We start from the raw sequence: 13,628 nt of genomic DNA on the forward strand, positions 1-13,628 counted from the left end.
CTGCCCAGGAGCACTGATATAGTTTCGCCACGTCACATACTAACACTCCTCAACCTCCATCAGTTGAGATGAAATTTGGACTATGATGTTTTATATTTTTTTCTGTACTGAATATATAATTACTGCCTAGTAAGGCTGTTAAATGTTCAGTTAGGTTTTTTGAGTTATAATTTTTTATTGAGGTATGATTTTTAAATTTATTATATCTTTTCATTGAGATATAATTCACATTTCATAAAATTCACCCTTTTAAAGTATACATTTCAGTGAGGTTTAGTATATTCACAAATTTGTGAAGCCATCAGTAGTTCTAGAACATTTTTATTGCCCCCCCCGAAAAGAAACCCTGCATTTCTTATATTTTGACCTTGTGATAAAATGTTAATTTTCATTTATTTGGTTAAATTGTGCTAGCAAATTTTTGAAACCAAGAGAACTATATATATGTATACACACACACACACATATATACATACATACATGTAAATTTTGTGATTACTATTACAATGGGTTTACTTAGCTTACTTTTTATGTTTATCTTATACTTTACTATTTGCTCAAGGTTTTACACATACAACATACTCACACATACATACACACACACGCACACATTGATCTTGGTCACATTAGGGCTGTTTGGGTCAGGTTGGAGATATCATTGCCAATGTAGCTTGAGGGAGAGACAGTGGACATGGTGAGGGTAAAAATAACTATCTTTTGTTGAACACCTATTATTCCCCAGGCACTCTTTCTTAAAAATCTGTTTTAGGACATATGCTCGATTATCATCATCTTTATGTTACATGTGAGCAAATAGAGGCTAATGGAGTTTGTATAACTCGTTATATCCCAAGGTAGCACAACGACCACCTAGTACAGTCCAAATTTGAACTCAGGCCTTCCGACTTTAGTGCATATGACCTTAACCACTGTGTGCTACCACCTACTGTTCAGTTGCACATTTAATTTAACAATCCTAACAGCACTTGATCGGTGCCGTACCATGTACCTTCACAAAGATCTCACTCCATTCTCTCAACAGTCCTGTTGGGTGGTGCCAGAGAAGAAGGGCCAGTTCCTATAGTTAAATGGTCACATAGCAAGGCCAGTGCAGACAAGCAGCTGGAATCCAGGTATTTTGCCGGAGCTAGGGTAGGGGTGTGTTTCTCTACACCACGCTGGGACTTCTAACATTATCTTAGGCTTCTGTTCCAGCTCTTATAGTAACAACCCACTTTCTATCATATTTGTTTGGAAGTGTGAATCCCTACATCAACACGAGGACAGCAAATATGACTTAACTTTTTTAGGTAGTCCCTGTGCTCAGGCAATGTTTATTGAATAAATGTGTAAACAAATTTAAAAAGAGTCTGACCATGTAGTCATTTGAATATTTTAGTTCTAGACTTCGTTAAGTGTTGGAATATCAGTATTTTAGTGAAAGGAGACTACCTAAACTAGTTTGATGTTACCTTTGTTCATTTTCTACATGTGTTTCAGAAAAGTAAACTTAATTTCACATACACTTCAAATAGAATGTTTTTTGCATATACCAGGAAATGTGATTACAGATACCTTTTGAAGAGGATGAGTGATAATTTGTACCTTTTGTAAGCAAACTGAATGAGAGTACTATTAGAAACCTACGGATCGAAGCCTTCATTCATCAGAGAAAATCTGCAGCTCTGTGCCCTTCCTCTCAACCCAATTCCTTAGGTCCTCTGAATAAAGCAGTGACCTGGGAGTTCTTGCACCCGCTCCTCGCTCCTGAGAAGGGTCCTGCCAACTCTGTATTGTCCTGTTGGATTTGCAGTCAGAAGTCTGAGGCTGGCAGGCACTGGGCAGGCAATGAGTTCTTTCCCTGTAAGTTGGGCACAAAAAGATCGGCATGGGAGCAGCCTCCTTTGAGACAGCTGCTCTGAGAGGACGCAATAAGCAGGGAACAGCCAGAAATTCCTCCTAGCAGAGGGTGACTTGTGGGAGGAGTTCAGTTTGCCAAGTATTGTCGTTTGTTGAGAGAAGGTGTGTGCTCAAGGAGGAGTTTTAACCTGGAGGATCATTAACTCTTTTAGTCAGCTGAGGAGGTGCGGTGGCTCAGTGGCTCGGCGAGTTGGAGTTCGTCCTGGAAGCATCTGCCCAGCAAGGTCAGGGAGGAGGTGTGGAATAACTCTTTCATGGGACACTTTGAGAAGGGCCAGCACGCTCTGCTCAATGAAGGAGAAGAGAATGAGATGGTAAGATTCTAGCCACATTCCCTTCTTCCCATCCCACTCCTCAGCCTACGAGACACACACACACACACACACCACACATACACAGACTTCTCTGCAATTTCACTCTGGTATTACCTGAGAAAAGGTCATGTTTAAGAAATCTCTCTATCCTGTAAATATAACCTCTGACAGCAGAAATTTGCTAGAATGAAAGTATTGTGTTTATCTTGTCAATAATGTTTTCTTTTTAAAGAAAACAGAGAGGGAGAGAAGCACCATGCCACCTTATGATTCTTGTTTGAGTCTCAGTGGTATAGCTAGTTCTGTTCAAAACACCTAACAATTTTAGGAAATCCCTAATGTGAGAAGCAGTGTATTCCCTGGTAGGAAGAAGCAGAAGTGCCGCTAGGTCTTCAGCCTTCTCTTCTCACATAGCTTGTTCACTGAGTCTGTTGGACAGGGAAGACATACAATATTAACAATTATCAGCCTATACACATTTCTATTTTCTTCTAGAATTTTACTTTTGTGGCTTCCTCATTATAGAGATTGGTTACAGAAAACTTTCGGTAGTTAGTTATCTCCTTTATTTTAGATGCACTCCTATCTCAAGAACTATAGGAAAATCCAAGATGACTCATGCTCAGGATGAATTTAAAACTATTTCTCAATTACAATGTAATCAAGAGAGAGTCAGAAATGTGTACTTCTGTTTAATAAGGTCTTTCTGCTAATTGTGTAAGCATAGTCTTTTATGCCAGTAATGATGTAATTAAAATGTTAAAATGTGATGCTCTCATTCAATAATAACATTTTGTCTTCCTGGAATTAATATGTAAATAACAAACCTGAAAGATATTTACTTAAAATGTTTTTCTTGGTTAATTGCTTTAGCCCTGACTATTAAATTCTTTGTTCCTAAACTGGTCTTTCAAGTCTAATCTGCTTACCTGTTCCTATAGCAACAACATTTTTTGGACTTTCAAGAGTAGATCCCTTCTGCTATCAAAGCTGAAAGAATTATAAAGAAGTGAAAGGCACATTAATTCAGGTGCCTTTCTTAACCATATCCTTTACTTCATTCAGATTTGACTGCCAAATGAATTGTCTTTAGCCCCTCCACAAATGTCACCAGAAATGACTTGCTAGCCCACATTGGATATCGTCTTTGTTTCTTTAAAGAGTTTTCTTTAGGAAGTGAATGTTTCATTACTCTCGATATTAAGTTGAAAAGTTTATCTTCATCTTGAATACTCTTCACCAGAAGGCGGAGGCTGCCTCCTCTGAAACATTTTTTTTCTCTCTCTCTCATTTAGAAATACACTCACTCTTTTTCAGTACACCCCTTTCTGCTCTTGGACAATTTGTCTTTCAAGTGTCAATAAGAATCATTTATTTTCCAGAAGACATTCATGGTTGTAGGGAAACTGTTACCTCTTCCCTAGCGTACATATTCCACCAAAGCAATTCATTAACAGTTCATCTTCATAACGTCACCATCAGATGCATGAGGAAGTCCACCTAGTTTTGTATGCATCTGGAGCCCAGTTAGGAGAGGGCTTTTAATATGGAAAGGGACACTGTGTTTTCTGGTGGGCAGTCATTTGGCTAGTAGTCTCAGCAGAGGTGCAGCAATTAGTATGCACTCCTGAGCTCTCCATCCTCTTGTGCCTACAGAAACCTGGCCACCTGCCTGTTGCTGTGTCTGACATTCTGTTCCTTTTTAACTCACTCCTCTATCCCTTGCCCAGAGCAGTAAACTTTAAAAATTATCAAACTATATATATACATATATTCTACATATTTTGTAGTGATTTTTAGTATACACAGCATTTTCTTGGCCACTAGCTAATTTAGTTTTCATCACAACCCTATGAGGTAGATGCTGTGATTCTTACTTTAAAGATGAGGAAATTGATGCACACAGAATTTTCCGAAGGTTGCATCAACCGGTAAGTCCAGGCGCTGAGGTACCACACAGTGGTGTTTAAGTTGATAGCTCTTTTGTCTCTGGACCTGAGCATAGCCCACTGATACCTCTTCCAGTTCTTCCAGAGAACATTGCACCCATAAGAGAACACGTTCCCTTCCTTCATAAAACAAAGCTAAGGAGAACATCAACATCCAGTCTTCTTATATTCCTCAGGATCTGTTCTGTTATAGATAATTTGAGTTTCTATTTTCTTCAAGATAATTTGAGTATCTTAAATAAGCCTGTTTCCTCTGACTTCCAGGTCTAGAAATGTGTCACACCAAAGTGTTTAGGCTTGTGCTTTGTAATATACTTTACTTGAAACTTTGCAAATGTAATTTCTCTTGTGGTAGAAATTACTTCAAATTTCAAGAGAAAGCAACATTCTAGGGTTTAGACCTCCTGTCAAATAAAGAAGAAGAATATTCTGAGGGCTAAAGATGCCTGGGATTATCTTCCATTTTAGAGTTAAAACAAAAACAGTCAGGGCGCGGTGGCTAATGCCTGTAATCCCAGCACTTTGGGAGACCAAGGCAGGCAGATCATGAGATCAAGAGATCGAAATCATCCCGGCCAACATGGTGAAACCCCATCTCTGCTAAAAATACAAAAATTAGCTGGGCAGGCTGGTGTGCACCTGTAGTCCCAGCTAGTTGGGAGGCTGAGGCAGGAGAATGGCTCGAATCCGGGAGGCGGAGGTTGCAGTGAGCCGAGATTGCGCCACTGCACTTCAGCCTGGCGACAGAGAGAGACGCTGTCTCAAACATAAGTAGATAAAAATAATTAAATAATAATAATAAACAAAAGCAAACAGGAGCTAAAAAGCAACCCTAGGTGACCTGAAAGTAATATCTTTAAGTGCAAAATGAGACAGGAGCCAAAGGAAGAAAGAGGCTTTTGGAAGGAGAAGGAAGGAAAGGTGAGAAAGTGCCCTTCGGGGAATGTTCACCTAAATGACTGCCTCAGAAAGGCTTTGAGGAGGAAACTCCTGGAGAGCACTGGGACAGGACAGGAGGCCTGGCTCTCACCGGCCTTGGGCTAGCTGCTTACCTGCTCTAGCCTCGGTTTTTATGCCTGTAAAATAGGACTGGTCCTTCTTACCCCTACCAGACTCACAGAGCTCTCATGAAGATCAGTGGGGATAATCCGTATGAACATGTTTTGAGAAGTATACAGTTCTGGTGAAGTGTGAGCTGCTATTATCTAAATAAAGGTAGAAAGAGCCAGGGCCTTAGCAGTTAACCAATTGAATAAATAATACCCCATAAAAATGAGGTCGTCTCTTGCCATTCAGTTATACCAAAAGGAATATGTACTTTTTCTTTTTTTTTCTTTTTTTTAGACAGAGTCTTGCCCTGTTGCCAGGCTGGAGTGCAGTGGTGTGATCTCAGCTCACTGCCACCTCTGCCTCCCGGGTTCAAGTGATTCTCCTGCCTCAGTCTCCCGAGTAGCTGGGGCTGCAGGTTCATGCCACAACGCCCAGCTAATTTTTGTATTTTTAGTAGAGACAGGGATTCACCATGTTGGCCAGGATGGTCTCGATCTCTTGACCTTGTGATCCACCTGCCTCTGCCTCCCAAAGTACTGGGATTATGGGCATGAGCCACTGCACCTGGCCAAGAATGTATACTTTTATTCATAGGCCGTAGAGACTACTTATAAATGGAGAGGAGCTGGGTTATTTTCTACTTACCTAGTGCATACTTTGGGAAAACACCAACCTTTCCGCTTCCTTGTTTGTGAAGTGTGAGTATGAGAATGCCTGGGAGCACAAATCTCTTTCAGTCGTGACGTTTTGTATTTCTATTTTGAAGGACTTTAGAACCGTTTCCTTATACCATGACTGAGCAAAGGTATCATATGGCTTAATTGATTCTAACATTACTCTTTAGTTACACCTTAACACAATCAATCTTTTGGGGAAGTGTTTTGTTCCAGTGAGACTTAAAAATTAATGTCCCCTGATATTTTTCCCTAGGCCTTAACAAATAAGACCAAAAAAAAAAAAAAAAAAAAAAACCCTTTGAATTCTTTTCTGATTATAAAGGTAACATATGTTTATTGTAAAATATTGCAATGACAAATAAGGATCTAAATAATGAAGTAAATATGCTTCATGAGTTTACCACCAGACATGTCAATAAGAAATGCAGGCTGGGCGCCGTGGCTCACGCCTGTAATCCCAGCACTTTGGGAGGCTGAGGTGTGCAGATTGCTTGAGCCCAGGAGTTTCAGACCAGCCTGGGCAACATAGTGAAACCCTGTCTACAAAAATACAAAAAAAGTGTCTGGGCGTGATGATATGCACCTGTAGTCCCAGCTACTTGAGAGGCTCAGGGGGGAGGCTTGCTTTGGTCCAGGAGGTTGAGGCTGCAGTGAGCTGAGATCGTATCACTGCAGTCCAGCCTGGGGGATAAAGTGAGACTCTGTCTCAAAACAAACAAACAAACAAACAAAAACATAAAATTCATCACTTTCTCTTTTGCTCTATCTTCATACTTATCTATGCTTTTGAGATTATTTGCATCTAATTTATCTGTGTCATGGAAATACAAGGTAGTGGTATTACACAGCATGGTGCAACTGTATTTCTTTCCATTTCTTCCCGACTCCTAACTCAGTGACATTACATTAGTAGCTTGAAATAAATAATGTTGGTGATATTTATGCCACGGGAATCTGTAAATACTACAACGGGACTCCCACCCTGGCTCACCTGAAGGCCAGCTGTTAAATATTTACCAGGACATCACTGAACATATTATTACCTCATAATCTCCCTTTTTCCCCTACATGTGAAAAAACAATATGAATATTGTTTTTGGATATCATCCGTTTGTTTGCATCATGGCAAAACAAAATTATTGTATTGATTTAAAATTTATATTCTTAAAAAATACATACACGTACTTGGAAATATGTATTTTTTAATGTTAGTTTTTTTTGGAGAGAGGGTCTCTGTCTGGGTTGGAGTGCAATGGTGTAATCGTAGCTCACCACACCCTCAATCTCCCAGGCACAGGTGATCCTCCCACATCAGCCTCCTGAGTAGCTAGGACCATGGGCACATGCCACAATGCCTGGTTAATTTTCTAGTATTTTATGTAGAGATGGGGTTTCACCATGTTGCCCAGGCTGGTCTCAAACTCCTGGACCCAAGAGATCCACCTGCCTTGTCCTCCCAGAGTGCTGGAATTATAAGAGTGAGCCTCCACACCTGGTCAATATGTACTTTTTAACAAAAATGGAGTGATTCTATCTCTACTTTAAAAAGAAGAACTAGCCTTTCCATTATACCTACAAATGCCTTATGGAGATATATATATGTATTTGATAATTAGAGTGTCACATAACTATTTCAATATTCAAGTTGTGTTTGGATGAATTGTACAGTATCAGCAGGTTTCCCATGTTGCACGTGTATTATGTCTAATTTTTTGTTTTTTTGGCTGTGATGATCAACTTTGTACTTAGGTTTTTATTTGTTTTTCAGATTATTTCCTTAAGATAAAGGCCTAGAATTATTATTACTGCCTTAAAGGGGGCATGCATTTTCTATTTGGATTAACACATCATGCCCAATTACCCTTCAGAAGTTGTAGTTGTACCCATTTATAATCAGACCAGCAATCTTTTTTGAGAATACTTGCTTTCTCCTCCATTCATGCCAACATTGAAAATTATCAGTCTTTTTAACTTTGGCTCATTCAGTATACAAAACTGATATTCTGTGGTTGTATTATTTTTACATTTCCTTGATTTGAAGTTGAACACATCTTTATATGTGTATTGGCATTTATATGTTTTCAACTGGAATCTCTTAATTTTGTAACTGATATTGTACCAGCCGGTAGTGGGTAACTAAAAACTAATAGTGGAAAAGCACGATAAGCTCTTTTTGGACTTCCGTGTCATTTTGGAGAACCTAGCAACGGACACGTAATGTGGCAGCAGGGTGGTGTGTGGTCGTTGCCACATTGGAAGTCCTGTCATGCCTTCAGCAGGAGCTAGGAACATTTTTTTCCACCAATTATTCGGCTCACTTTGATAGCTGATGTTCGTCTTTTCTTCTCTAACACCCGGGAGCAAAAGCACCTCCCCCACCTCAATAGCCACTTGTTTATTATGCTCCATGAGCACCTCCGAGGCAGTTGCCAATGTTAACTAGTGAACCCACAGATCTCATAGTGGGGGAATTGTGTTCAGGCTGAGACATTTTGTCGTTTGAAATGTTCAGGAAGCTGGGCCACTGGCCAAGTCTAGTGTCTTTATTCTCGATTCATTGCTGCAGAACTCCCATGAAGTCAACTCATCTTCGATATAAATTTTAGAGGAGTGAAATTTAATTGCTTCTTGAAGACAGTGACCCTGCTCATTTCACATTTTCTTGGCTTCTCCTTTCCCCTTCCCATTACACTCAGAATTTAACACAGTGCCTGGCACAAAAACTCAGGGCATGATAGCATAATTGCAAGCTCCATTAACTGCAATTTTGCATTCTGAGAACAGGGAGGCAGCAGGGCTCCAAAGTAGGAGTGGTTTGAGTAATTTAAAAATAAACCTAGAAAATGTTATGTTATTTATTTGGAGTGGTCAATGGTCAATAGTCTCAGAATTTTATCAGTTAGTTCCTCTCTCCCCCAAGAATAAGAAAAGCTTATTCTTCCGAGTTAATTAGCCATGCTATACTATTTTTCTATGAGATACTTTATCTTTTCATCCATTCATGTATAAACTCAACAAATATTTAAGAAACCTCTACTTTTTGCCAGGAGTCCTCTGTGCTAACTAAGGAGGAATTTGAAAGAATAGCAAATAGCTTCTGTTTTCAAGGAGCTCACAATCGAGTGGCAGTGCTGAGTACATAATTTGCAGGACCCAGTGCAAAGTGAAAATGAGGTGTCCCTTGTTCAACAATTATTAAGAATATCAGGATGGTGATAGCAGAGCATTAAGCCAAGGGTAGGGACCTTCTGAGTGTAGGGCCCTTCTGAGTGTAGGGCCCTGTGTGACCGCACAGGTTGTGTGCCCAGTGAGGTTGTCCCTGCAAGTTGGGGACCCAGGGGTACAAATATAATGAAAGTGTGATATAACAGTTATCATTTTGAGAGCTATGCATACAGAGCTGTGGGAACACAGAAGAAGGAAAAATTCAGTCAAAGAAAACTTCAAGGGGAAAGATGACATTTCATTTCCCTGGAGTTGGGAGTAAGATTTTGGAAGAACTTCATAAGACATTCTAATGAATATCCTTTCCAATGATTCTCAAATATTGATCTGTAGAATCAGGTGGGGGAGTACACACAAAATAGATTCCTAGGTCCCATTCTAGACCTACTAAATTAGAATCTTTGATGGTGGAGCTGGACTTGGTCAGAATGATTGTGATGCCAGCCTGGCTGACACAATGTGGAAGCTACTGGAAGTTTTGAAGCAGGGAGTAATATGGTAGGATACTTTAAAGGATGTTACATCATGGAGTGAGCAAAGTTGGTTGGAAGAGAGATCAGTGAGGAGGTATTTGAAATAGTCCAGGTGAGAGGAATAGGACTAAACTGTATAGCCTTGTCAGAGAGGATGCTGAGTAAAAAGTGGATTTAATAGATATTTAGATGATAGAATGAAGGAGACTTCATAATCCAAAGACTGGGAGGTAAGAAAGAAGAGGTAACAGGATGAGTAGTTATTAAGGATGTCTCTAAGGTTCTTAGCTTGTCCGATGAGGAAAGATGATAATGCCATTTAATCCCCAAAAGAAAAGTAGGAACAAGTTGAGAGTAGGGATGGCAATAGTAAGAGCAAATACTTAAATGGCGATTGATTGGAGCCAAGTTCTGGACTAAGAACTTTACACATAGTAATGTATTTAATCCTCTCAGCAACCCACTAAGGAATTATCATCTCTCTTTTATGAATATGAAAATTTAGGCACAGGGAGATGAAGTGACATTACCAGGTTCATTTGGCAAAGTAAATGGCAGCCTATGGCTTAAGTCCTTGCCTTAAATAATGGTTTGTTGCCTATTATTTTTGTTAAATTTTGGATGTGCCACTTTAGTTGTTGATGGTAGAAAAAACATCAGGGTGTAATCGAAAGAAACATAACATTAGGAGGCTGGAGACCAGCATTGTTGTGTTGGTTCTAACATGATTTATTCTTACAACCCTAGAGCACTTCACCTCTCTTTAACATTGGCCTATTTACAAGGTGGAGATAATGTTACTCAAACACCAGGGTTTCAGTCTAGGTCCTGCTGCTGGCTGCATAGAAAGCCAATCAGTGAGACAGCAAGTATTGCCAGGAAAGATGGCTTTTATTTGGGTGCTGCAGCTGAGGAGATGGCACTTCAGTCTCAAATCCATCTCCTGACTGACTACAATTGGGGTTTATGTAGCAGGAAAGGAATGTAACTACATTGGGTAAACAGGAATTAGGGAGGGGTAAGGAAATCATGAGGGATGAGGGACCTGGTTTCTCACTGCCTGAATGTGAGGATCTGGTGAGTTTCAGTTCCTTGATACTATTCAGGAGTCCTGAGGGTGAGTTTCCTGAGGGAGGGCCAAATGTAAGTTTTAATCTCAAGACCTGGGTCAATTTTAGTATTTTTATTTTAAAAGACTGTAAAGATCACTTCTATGGGACAATTGGGCCAGTTTCAATAATAATTCCATAGTGGATTGAACCAGGGCTCAATACAGATGATTTCTTGACCCCAAAACACACACACACACACACACACACACGCACAATTTAAACATTTTTAAAACAGATAAAACCGCTGTGAAACATCTTAAGAAATTTAAGTAATACTCAATTTGTTTTCAAAGTGCTGTGAGTTTTTTAGTCAGTGAAAGAAAGAAAACATATCTGAAAACATTATATCAGTGGGAACTGGAAATTTATGGCAGTTGTGTCAATTACTCATAAATAAAGAAATAAGGAGTAAATCTACTGGCCAATGATTAACTAATGCTGAACCGTATAGGGTCTTTAGGCCCATGGAAGACAGAGCACAGGAACTTGAGTTGGCACTTTGGGGAGGGAGTTGGTCATTTGCTGATGGATCCAGAAGAGATTCATTTTGGGTGCCCATTTCAAGGCTTTGTAAAGACTAGACAGATTAGGTTGACTCGATTAATTGGCCCATAGCTACTTCTGAGTGCCATTCATACAAACCTTGGTAAGCTGCCTGAAACCACAGGCTGGGTAGAGTTGAAAGGCAGCTCAGAACACCATCTCCTCAACTTTTCCCTCAGCCTAAGGCTATTCTTATGGACAATGAGTACAGCTATACCTGAAATGATCCCTTAGAAAAAGAATAGAGCCTACAGTCATGGCCGCCGCCGTTGCTGCTGCCGGTGCCGGGGAACCCCAGTCCCCGGACGAATTGCTCCCGAAAGGCGACGCGGAGAAGCCTGAGGAGGAGCTGGAGGAGGACGACGATGAGGAGCTAGATGAGACCCTGTCGGAGAGACTATGGCGCCTGACGGAGATGTTTCCGGAGAGGGTCCGGTCCGCGGCCGGAGCCACTTTTGATCTTTCCCTCTTTGTGGCTCAAAAAATGTACAGGTTTTCCAGGGCAGCCTTGTGGATTGGGACCACTTCCTTTATGATCCTGGTTCTTCCCGTTGTCTTTGAGACTGAGAAGTTGCAAATGGAGCAACAGCAGCAACTGCAGCAGCGGCAGATACTTCTAGGGCCTAACACAGGGCTCTCAGGAGGAATGCCAGGGGCTCTACCCTCACTTCCTGGAAAGATCTAGTTTGTTACTGCTGTTTGAGCTGTCTCGGTGGGATAAGTTTGAAATTCAAGTGTTTGAACTGCTGATTATTTGGATTTTTTTTTTTTTTTAACTTTGGCACATTGATCTATCTAAACCTGGTGGGGAGAATTCTCCTCACATTGTCTCATGGAAAGACTCAACTTGCAACTGTGCCCTCCACACTATCCTTACTTCTGTCTTCACTCTGATACCAGAGTGTAGCCATGCAGACGGTTATTCCTGCTCTGGCCACCCCACTCCTTTCACCAAATTGCTCCTAACTAGAAGATGTCACTTTCCCCTTGTGGGTAGGAACCGATGCCAGTGGGAGGGATGTGCCCCTGACCATTAACGACTGCCTTTTTTATTTTTATTTTTTTTTAAAGAATGGAGCTGTTGGGGAGGGACATGCACGCAATGTGAAAGACAAAATGCATTACACCTGTAGTGTAAAGCGGCCACTATGAATCCCTATGTATGAGAGGAGGGAGGCTGGCTGCAGCTTCAGCCACAGAATGGGGACTGTGGAAGACAGATCAGGAGTTCATTTCCCCTGCACAGTTTGGTTGTTAGACCTGTGTGTGTGTTTAAAAAAAACAGAAGTCAGTGCTCACTTTTTGTATTTAAATATTAAAAATGATTCCAACTGAAAAAAAAAAAAAAAAAAAAAAAGAAAAAGAATAGAGAGGAGGACCAAATGTCCTGAATGCTTTCCAGAGAAATATAATGTTCCCAGGCCAGGACACTCTGATTTCAGTGGGTACACACGCAGGGCCCTGGCTGAAACTGTAATCACTTCAGCATTTCCAGAATCTGTTGCCTTCTTTGGGGAACTATGGCTGAAGGATTTTGAAACTCTGGTACTCGAGTTTCAGAATCAGTACTTAGAAGATAATATTGTGAAAAATGATTAATGTTTTGAAGCCAGTTCTAAAACAATACTATCCAAGAATTAAGTTTGGGTAGATGGAGAGATCTGAGACTGTATCTTATTTCATGTTTATATTTAACACGCTACATTGACTTTATTTGATATATTTCTGATGAGATGAATTGAAAAATGTGCGTATGTATTACAAGAATTTCTCTCTTCTCTCCTGACTCAAGTGGGTTGTTAACCTCAATCTTACCAAAGGAGGTACTGAGAAACCATATAATTTACCCAAATGTGGCATCTAAGAAGCAGCAAAAACAGAACTTAAGCATAGGCAGATTGACTTCAAACCTTCTGCTCATAACTCAGTGTACTTTATGCTTTTGATGTAGCCTGTTATTTTTTTTTTTTTATTTTTATTTTTTTGAGACGGAGTCTTGCTCTGTCGCCCGGGCTGGAGTGCAGTGGCGGGATCTCAGCTCACTGCAAGCTCCGCCTCCCGGGTTTACGCCATTCTCCTGCCTCAGCCTCCCGAGTAGCTGGGACTACAGGCGCCCACCACCTCGCCCGGCTAGCTTTTTGTATTTTTTAGTAGAGACGGGGTTTCACCGTGTTAGCCAGGATGGTCTCGATCTCCTGACCTCGTGATCTGCCCGTCTCGGCCTCCCAAAGTGCTGGGATTACAGGCTTGAGCCACCGCGCCCGGCCTGATGTAGCCTGTTATTACTAGTACAAGTACTAGTGCTGCTACATAAGCCCCACACAGTACTCATTAGTTTAGCAGTTATTTTATACTTTGGGCTTAT

The 13,628-nt window shown here is 40.7% G+C and overlaps 1 protein-coding gene, 1 long non-coding RNA gene and 1 pseudogene across 6 annotated transcripts in view; 2 read left to right on the top strand and 1 right to left on the bottom strand.

Moving 5' to 3' along the window:
• Positions 1-1,381: 1,381 nt before the first annotated feature.
• LOC104669890 lies at positions 1,382-3,519 on the bottom strand. Its single transcript, XR_749056.1, has 3 exons — positions 3,427-3,519; positions 3,164-3,224; positions 1,382-2,662 (listed from the first exon to the last, which is right to left on the bottom strand). It is a non-coding gene; the product is annotated as an uncharacterized LOC104669890 (long non-coding RNA).
• The window catches only part of ATP13A4 (ATPase 13A4), a 156,579-nt gene continuing 144,952 nt past the window's right edge, over positions 2,002-13,628 (top strand). For all 4 annotated transcript variants that reach the window (XM_030937236.1, XM_010373005.2, XM_030937243.1 and 1 more), the window contains exon 1: positions 2,002-2,234. In XM_030937236.1, the coding sequence (XP_030793096.1) occupies positions 2,175-2,234 (60 nt within the window). In that variant the 5' untranslated portion in view covers positions 2,002-2,174. The remainder of the gene's footprint in view (positions 2,235-13,628) is intronic.
• On the top strand, positions 11,507-12,620 carry LOC115899287 (annotated as a pseudogene). The gene has a single exon (XR_004059039.1). The product of XR_004059039.1 is annotated as a mitochondrial import receptor subunit TOM22 homolog pseudogene (transcript).

The sequence above is a fragment of the Rhinopithecus roxellana genome, chromosome 1 (assembly GCF_007565055.1).
Source record: "Rhinopithecus roxellana isolate Shanxi Qingling chromosome 1, ASM756505v1, whole genome shotgun sequence".
Lineage (NCBI taxonomy): Eukaryota > Metazoa > Chordata > Mammalia > Primates > Cercopithecidae > Rhinopithecus > Rhinopithecus roxellana.